Source organism: Pagrus pagrus (genome assembly GCF_965226575.1).
Source record: "Pagrus pagrus genome assembly, chromosome: 4".
Taxonomy (NCBI): domain Eukaryota; kingdom Metazoa; phylum Chordata; class Actinopteri; order Spariformes; family Sparidae; genus Pagrus; species Pagrus pagrus.
In genome coordinates, this window is record NC_140188.1 from 8,152,391 (window position 1) to 8,161,460 (window position 9,070).

The window sequence follows — 9,070 nt, forward strand, 5'->3', positions numbered from 1 at the left end:
CATATTTACATTTTCATTGCAGCTACCAAGGGAGGGAATAAATTAAACAAAAAGATGATTAATATTCCAGCTGGGTAGACTTGGGAAATTTCAAAATGCAAAGGAGCATGCTGCAAACAGAGCGCACAATGTCAGATAGCAGAATGTGTGGGAGATGAAACATGAAGGCAGACAAATACCTTTTTCATCAGGAGGTGTTTAATTACCACACAAAATAATGACAGTAAACGAATTCAGCGAGACACTTTTAAGCTACAATGTATTTTGTTATATTATGATGTTTCATTTATTTCATCTCCTAACCCACAAATACAAACACAGATGAACAAACACAAGCAGTGAGGTTCAGGTAGGTCCTGGCCAGCCTGATATCCTCTCTGGCGTGCAGGAGTTAACCACGACTGCCGGAAGTTTATCTACCTTCTCCTCTTTGTTTGTCGTTTTTAAAGCGTCCCTTCCTGCAAAGCCAGAAGACATGACGGACGAATGAGCTGTCAGTCAAAATCTAAATCAGTAAACAACCTGTTAAAATGCTCAAACACTGAGAGGCATGAGTTGATGCTAACCCTCCTCTGGTGATGTTCTGTGTGGCTGCTGCAGCTCCCGGGGCAGCAGAGAGCTTCTCACACGTGTGACTGTCTTCCCACAAAACCTGTCGCAGTTTGTCAGATCTGATCTGTGGATGTGTCTTTGCACAACAGTTGGAACTGCAACACACAGAGGATAGCAGGGAGATAGAAAGCATCACGCTTGATGAATTGCAAGCACTTTACAGTATTTTTATAGCAGTAATACAGTACCTATACCACGACAGGTCACGTTAGGGACTGTGTCGTGTCTGTAGTGCAGCAGCTCAGGTTTCTGCTTCGGCTGGCGGTAATTGTCCCTCATCTCTGTGTCAGCAGAGGGCGGCACCTCACGCCTGCTGTGCTTAGCTGTAAGTCTTCTTTCTGCACTATTAGTACGCTCACATCCTGTCAGACACAACAAAAGGAAAACAAGTTGTGGAGAGAAATATTAAGGTGATGGTTCGATGCGGACGAGCCAACGTGCTTGCATGTCATGAGTTCAGTACATGCTTTCACAAACACGAGACTGAAACGACAGACCCGTCCTACCTTGAGGCATACCCATGAAGTCACATCTGTAGGTGGAGCGGTACTGTGCTGTCAAGGCCTTTCGGATCTCCCCCTCAGACGGGAGACATTTCCAAGGGACGGCGACATACTCGGAGCTTCGAGCAGCGTCCCTCGGCAGCCTCCACATCATGAAAGACTTGAAAATATGGTTTGACTTAAAGGTTACGAAACACTGTGAGAGGTCAAGCATGGGATTCAACTATAAATGTTATATTCAAGCAACCAGAATACCAACCTGACCGGGATGCGGGTTGTTTCTCCTCTGGCCCGAGGCTGTCCCTGTACGAATGCATTCAGGTCTACAGGCTGGTTTCCAGTCAAAATCTTTATTGTACACAGTTGAACCGAAAGGTTCAGACTGCGAATAGGAGTCTATAAATGAAGTGGACCTCGGGCACCTGCATATGCACCAACATATTAAAGAATTACACATAAACAAACACAAATTATGCTAATCAGAAGCCCTTTAATTAAACTTACAGCAGAATTTCTGCAGCTGAGTTTGGCCGGTAGATGAATTGTCGTCTATTGGATGTTTCGTAAGGATCCCACCACTGTTTGCCCTCTAAAGAAAACAAAAACAACCACCCTGAATTCTTGATATGTTGTGTACACCAGTCACTGCAGGTTACAGATAATAAGCAGGGTGCACTCTCTCTGTGTTTTTTTCAGTAGGAGAGTGTCAGAGAGACTTCAGACAGGAAGCCAACCCGAAACTATAAAAGAGAAGATTTTGGAAAGTCATCCCCACAGGAAATTTTTGCTTTTGCTTACACACACATTCACATCAGAAGGCAGGTACCAACAAGGCACGACTAGGGAAATTAAATGTGCCAATTTTATGTAGAACTACAGGAGTAATTATAATAAAAAATTGACCCCGCAACAGTCGAAAACAAAACTGTGGAATTATTTCTCCTAAAAATATACAGTAATTTACCACAGTCTATCATACAGTCTAATGATATGATGCTTGTTACATTGAATATCACATTTTGTACCACCCAAAACTTTCAAATTCATTAATAGATCTATTTACATATTTAACATTACCTTTGGTTGCCATCGGTGACCACAGTCCCTTGTGTTACAGGCTAGTTGTTTTCTGTGTAATGAAAACTTTTCCATCTCCAGTATAAAGTTCACTCTGGGACGGCTTGCTGAAAAGTGTAACTGACATCTCCGGATCCTAAAGTTGAGCCTGTGTGTTTAACAAAAAAAAAAAAAAAGTTGTTTTAGTTTCGGGTGCTGGCTTCGTCTGTCTGTCCAGAGGCAGAGCTGCTCCCTGCAGGATGTCTCCAGGTGCTGTGGTTATGGAGACCTACAACAATGGCCAGTGTTGAATGGCCACAGTGAAGCTGCTCAGCAGGGGAGATGTGGCTTTAAAAAATTCAACATTACCAGAGATGCCTTATTGATGTCTGTTGCTGACTACGGTTGCAACAGTATGACATTTTCACCACGAGAACCATCTCAGGAAATATTAGTTTAAAGGTATCATGATTAAAATTATTATTAATCACTGGCACACTGATAATCACACTGTGTGTTTCTACTTCTTAAAGGACACTGCATACTACACTAATAAATGTATACTACAATGATACTGTACATGTGTTTATGATGCTGTATTATACTGTTTATCTGCACTCTTACATTTGTACATCTTCTGTACATGTTTACCTTATTATTTTTTAATTAATTGATTATTAATATTATTATTATTAATAATATCAGTGACCTTTAAAGGAACGAAAACAGAAGGGCTTTTGCTTCATCATTCCCCTTCATAAGTCTTATGTCCTGACAGACAAGAAACTTGATATAATCTTAAAATATATTTATTAATTAAAGAAAAAAAATACTCAAGATAAGCAAATGTGCATGGTATAATAACAGAAGTGTACTCATGTATTCTATGCAATAATCTTCAATGCACAGCTAAGAGAGAAATAGGCCTACAGTCGCCTACATGTTAACAAAAACAAGGAATGATTTTATACAATTTATGATATTAATACTGTATATCTTTCAGATATGGAAGTGTTTGCAGAATCAAGAGAAGGTAATGCTCCAGATAATTTAATAATAATAACAATAATAATAATAATAATAATAATAATAATTTTTATGTAGCTTCACAGAAAAATAATGTATTTAAGTCTTATCTTCAGTAATTTACAGACTCATTTGTACTTAAAGCCGCACTATGTAGTTTTGGAAGAGGAAATTCAAACTCAAAATTTTAAAAAATCATAATATTAATGAGATAATAATACAAACTCAGACATATATAACTGAATAAACAAGCTGTTCTTGGAGGAAAATAAGATCACTGTTTGAAGCTAGAAAGGTGGCAGGGTCCGCCACATATAAACAGACTGAAACAGGATGAAGTTGTGTTGTCCTTTAATAAGATAATACAGTTTTAATGTCAACATGCAGTCCTATAATAGTTGATCACAGGCTCCTCTCCACTTTAACTTCAGTGTACTTGATGCAGTAACGTCGCACTGCACCAGGTACAGGATGCGAGCTGCTGCTGAGCTCAGGGAGTCTCTGCACTTGTCTCCCATCCCGTCTGCGATTCAAGTTTAGCGCCATCGCTCCGTCGTGTTTTGGACAACCAACTGCACAACATGCATGACTGAGACACCGAGTGTCCAATAAGATCCTCCACGGAGCTGACGGCAGCCAATGTCCGCCAGCCGGAGCCCGACACTCGGTGTAAACACAGAGGGATCCTCACAGCCGAGAGACCGCGCACTGACGGAGCCCCCTCGTCCCATTGTTTGAGACGTACCGACGTTCAGCTGGCCTCCTGTAGCGCAGTAGGGGTAAGCATCCCAAATGGTAACTTACTGACAAAGCTGACTTGTAGCGCTATGTTATGAATGAAACGGGGGTTCGGGATGCGTTTCGCACGGTATGCATCGGCGTTGTGCGGGTTCAGTTGCGTGACTGAGCTGGATGGGATGCTAACACGGGACGAAGCTCCTGCTGTTTACGCTAACGCTGTCTTGCTAACTTAGCGAAGAGGGAAATTAGTCCGCGGTCGTGAATAACGTCCAAAACAACGGACAACTCCCCCCAATGTCCAAGCTAATGTCTACGGTAGGGTTAACGTGAGGACGCCTGATGTGTTTCCAGCTACTTCACTCACCAGCCGTCTATGTAAATCTGACAATGGTGGCTGCTTGCTCTGGCCGTGGTGCTATCACAATGCTAGCGCTAGCCAGCTAGCTAGAAGGTGAACGTAGGTTAACACCGCGAAGTGGTGCTGAGGCAGCCCGTGTGAGGTGATACAGGCGGAGCATCTTTCCCTCAGATCACTCTCACTGTCACTGAGGCTTCAAATCCGACAGTCTGAGTTATCCACACAGGCTGTTGGTGTTAAAAACCAGGCCGGGTAATGTGCTAGAAGAAAGGCTGGTGTGTGAAAGCACTCCGCTAGCCATTGTTAGCAATCAAATCAGCCATTTTAATAATCGTCATCATGAAATGAGCACTGTGCAGCTAGCCTAGCCACCAGCTAAAAGGCTAACGGTAAAGGCAAGGCGACACAAAGCAAGATGGCTAACAGTTAGCGAACAATCAAAGGCGCTGGAGGCTAATGCTAATGTATTCATCTGGGCTTTATTACAACCCCAAGCCGGCTGACTACATGTCACATCAATGAGAGGCTAACGTTTCAAGATACTATAACGCACTGCGCTGTTTTTTTACATGCTCTGCACTGTATCACTGTGAATGAATGGTGGATGTGAAGCAGCAGTTGACAAACGTGCAGTATTAAAAGAAGCATCATGTTGGCCTCTGCATACAATGGCTCATCAGTCACCCCAGACTCCCTCCTCCTCCTCCCACCTCCCCATTTGAAACAATAGATGGACCTGACAAAGCAAGAGGCAGACAATTTGGGGGATATTTAGATATTGCCTCTGCATGATTAGACTTGAATGGATTTCTCTCATAACATATATATATATATATATATATATATTTTCTCTCCATTTAGAAATCCAAGATGGGAAAGGATCCAAAGAAGCCGAGAGGCAAAATGTCCTCTTATGCGTACTTTGTGCAGACATGCCGAGAGGAGCATAAGAAGAAGCATCCCGAGGCGTCTGTCAACTTCGCAGAGTTCTCCAAGAAATGCTCCGAGCGTTGGAGGGTAAAATTAATTGCTGTCAATTTAATTTTTTTTATTTTTTTGTTAATCTTAATTCTCAAAATCCCAAATTTTCTTTTAAGCAGTGTAAATCTTCTGAATCGCTTGAAATTGATTGTGTTTTTCCAAAGACGATGTCACCAAAAGAGAAAGGCAAGTTCGAAGATATGGCCAAACTAGACAAGGTGCGTTATGAGAGGGAAATGAAGAATTACATTCCCCCCAAGGGCCACAAGAAGAAGCGATTCAAGGACCCCAATGCCCCCAAGAGACCACCGTGAGTGCCATTATCGACCCGCTCCACACTGTTTTTATTTTTTCTGACATTAAGTACAAGGTAGATCATAATACATGAATCACTGACATATTTTCTTCCCCCCCACAGGTCTGCATTCTTCCTCTTCTGTGCTGACTTTCGCCCCAAGGTAAAAGGAGATTATCCCGGACTCTCCATCGGGGACACGGCAAAGAAGTTGGGTGAGATGTGGAACAGATCGTCTGCAGAGGAGAAGCAGCCTTATGAGAAGAAGGCTGCCAAGCTGAAGGAGAAGTACGACAAGGTAAATAAGCCAACCTCGACTTGTTTTTGTCAAATTTGATGATCTTATTTTGTTGTTTTTGAGGTCCAAAGTAGAATGATTTTGGTTTCATTTTACCCGAAGCACTAAAAACACGTGTTGTCGTGCTTTCCGCAGGATATCGTCGCCTACCGCACAAAGGGCAAAGTGGATTCAGAATCCGCTGCGACAGCAGATGACGACGATGAAGAGGAAGAAGATGAAGAAGAGGGAGAGGACGAGGAGGAAGACGACGATGATGATGATGAGTAGACTGCATCGGGACTGGACCTGAAGTTTTGTTTATGCCATATAATCCTAATATACTCAATTCACCATCTTGAAACAGAAGTCAGACTGAACAAGAACATGTGTATATTTAATGTTTTTAAGATGTACAGTGTTATTCTCCTTTTTTTGTAAAGTTAACACTACATATCTTAAGTTTGAGATTTTCTAGTGGTAGTTCTTTATCCTCGCCATACAACGTAACAATTTAGAAGGACTGCAAATCAGTACGAAGGTAACTAGTCTTTAGGTGTTTCAACTCAAAAATGAGATTTCTGGGTTGGTAGTGTATTTTTCTTTGTTTTGAAAAATATTTTTTTATGTGATGTCCCAATGTCTTTTTATTCTTTGAATACCACTCTAATATCAAATGCAGCTGTCGACATTCAAGAATGTCTTCAATAAAGGTCGTTTTTCTTAAGACGTTTGTGTGTTCTTATCTCAACATCTCCAAGGCACCCGGTCTGTTATCAAAGACTTGACGTGTGGAACGTGTAGCATATCAAGTATGTACATGAATAATTTAAGCACGCTTCATTTAAAGACTATAGCTGATGGCTGCACGGTGAATAAGTGCACGACAGCTCTTTGTTCTTGTTTCTGCTGTGAGGTTATACGTAGCTCGCTCTGTTAACTGTTTCAGAATGAGTCAATGACGATTAGACAGAGTTTCTGACGTGTTGTAAGTCTGCAGTGAAACAGCCTCTGGATTTAAATGAATTGAAATAAATGTAATACATTGTTTGATGAAGACAAATAGCATTATAATGAAGTACTGTGAGGCTGCAGAGGTGTCCTGGCCTACAGATGTTCTCCACATGTTTGGTATAAACCCAAACAAATGTCACAGCATCATGATTTTAGTAGTTTTTTTCAGTGAAAATCAAAATTGTGATACAAAAATGTGTATTCCCTCAGCACATGATTGGTAATATAATGAAATATCTAAAAATAATCTATATATATCTATCTATATATATATATATATATGTATATATTTCCCTACCATATCGTGCTTCCCTAGAAAAAACTAGATGACTTCAGGGAAACGTTTTACCATCAGAACATAAAATTGGCAACAACACCAAAAAAATGTGAACACAATTAAATGTTTTTTGTTTTATTAGAAGCTTAAATTATGAGCTTTAGCAAAGATTGTTGGGTCTGAAACATAATGGCCTGAGGGCTGTTATTTCAAAAGTGTTAATGAATCAGTGCCCTGCAGGGCTGTTGCATATTTAACTGGGAATACGCGTGTGGTTGTGTTATCTAATTGTGTAATTTGTATCCCAGCTTGGGCGAGGTTTACACAATCACTTTTACACAAATTTCCTTGAAAAATGAGTGTAATCCCTGGTTGACTTTATGGACTGTAGTTTGAGCAACATAACTCCAGCAGGTGGCGCCAAAATGAGTTAAACTGCACAGGAAATGAAGTTAAAAGCTTCTAGTACTGTGTAATTAGTCAGTTATTCCCACATGGACGTGTAAGACATCAAAACACTGCAGCTTTTGACACACATCACGACTTCATGCATACCATTGCAAAGAAATGAATGAAATCAGCCAAATAACAAAACTATGCCTTCCTAAAACACAGCTGAAGTTTCTTATAATCATTCATCCAGAAAAACCAATCAGAAATTAGAGATAAAAAGAGACAGCCCTTAATTTATCAGACATGACTTCATTTTCAGTCTCAGCTGAATCACAGAGCAGACGAACAGCGAGCCTTCCTGTTCCTACCGTATTGTTTGTCTCCTAATGTCACCATGTTGTGTTATTGAAGGGGTATAATTCAATCCATGACACGGACACACTGAATCTCCAAAACTCAAAATGAAGTGTTACATGTCGATTTTAGAGTCCAGAGAAAAGTGCTTTTGTGTTTTGCCCCAGTGAGTCCTGGCGGAGACCTTTTGTGATCCTTTGCTGGGATAGAGTTCCCCCTGCGTGTAATTGGAGACTGTCCCACAGTCACGGTGGCCTCACAGTCACTTAAAGGGGGTTCACATGTCCATTTATCGGCCTTTTCTCAGCAGCATTGCCCTTTGCCACACAAAGAGCGGCCCTGCACTCTAAAGTGTTTGCAAATATGAATGAAGGCACACTGGTCTCCTTTCAATGTGCCACAGAAACAGGCTTTCATCCTCAGTGTTCCTGCATTAGTGTTACAACAGTAGGTTTTTCCCCCTTGTGTACTATGGCAACGATAATTAATCAAACTATAAATATAATCACATAAGAGGCAGTAATTTAATTTGGAATATCAAAGATTCTGTACACCAACAATCTGTTAATCTGGATTCAGTTTGAACGTTCAGTGCTACAGTGTCATGTCAGCTCTCTTTGGAAACCTGTGATTCAGGGCGACAGGATTTTTTTTTCTTTCCTTTCACCGATTGAACGAACGCCTCGCAGTCTCTGAATGAATCCCCTCCGTCTGACATGCAGCAAGAAAGGCTTCCTCGAGGCCACCTTACTGCAGGCAGCCGTTCAAAGAGTCTGTTTCATGTCTACACTGAGGAACCTCAGCAGCAAAATCCACCGAGAGAATATAAAGCAGGTTACCCCTTTTTTGAATTTTTGTTTTATTTCCTCAAGAAAGCGAGGATATGCAGACTAATTATTTTATCCAGTATGAGGCATGTTTCTTTTGAAATAACAAAAACAACAACAAACTTTCATTCTGCTGCATTTTTTAGGCCCCCAAAGAGCTTTTTTTCTTCTCCGCTGCTGGATTTGCATAGAGTGATGTCAAAGGGGCGTGTCAGTCAGGATTACAAGCTGAGAAGATTGAGTAATCACTATGGATACAGCTTTTATAGTTTTCCATTTGTTGCTCTTGTGTGGAGGTAATGCTGTGCAGTTTCCTGGACTTCACTTTTTTACTGCCGACTCTGTTTTGTTTTTGC

General features: G+C 41.1%; 2 protein-coding genes across 3 annotated transcripts; one reads left to right on the forward strand and one right to left on the reverse strand.

The window, feature by feature from the left end:
* Positions 1 to 246: 246 nt before the first annotated feature.
* Positions 247 to 5,097, reverse strand: tex26 (testis expressed 26). Its single transcript, XM_084351719.1, has 8 exons — positions 4,303 to 5,097; positions 2,193 to 2,340; positions 1,620 to 1,704; positions 1,375 to 1,537; positions 1,119 to 1,275; positions 801 to 974; positions 567 to 707; positions 247 to 458 (listed from the first exon to the last, which is right to left on the reverse strand). Exons 2-8 carry the CDS (start codon positions 2,203 to 2,205, stop codon positions 346 to 348), a joined length of 846 nt encoding a protein of 281 aa, XP_084207845.1. The 5' UTR covers positions 2,206 to 2,340; positions 4,303 to 5,097; the 3' UTR covers positions 247 to 345.
* hmgb1b (high mobility group box 1b) lies at positions 3,700 to 6,576 on the forward strand. Of its 2 annotated transcripts, none has more exons than XM_084351721.1 (5): positions 3,700 to 3,976; positions 5,158 to 5,313; positions 5,442 to 5,587; positions 5,696 to 5,870; positions 6,006 to 6,576. In XM_084351721.1, the coding sequence occupies exons 2-5, from the start codon at positions 5,167 to 5,169 to the stop codon at positions 6,138 to 6,140; spliced, it is 603 nt and encodes a 200-aa protein (XP_084207847.1). In that variant the 5' UTR covers positions 3,700 to 3,976; positions 5,158 to 5,166; the 3' UTR covers positions 6,141 to 6,576. The 2 variants fall into 2 exon arrangements, with proteins under 2 accessions (XP_084207847.1, XP_084207846.1); XM_084351720.1 differs by lacking the exon at positions 3,700 to 3,976 and adding an exon at positions 4,108 to 4,253.
* Positions 6,577 to 9,070: the final 2,494 nt, after the last annotated feature.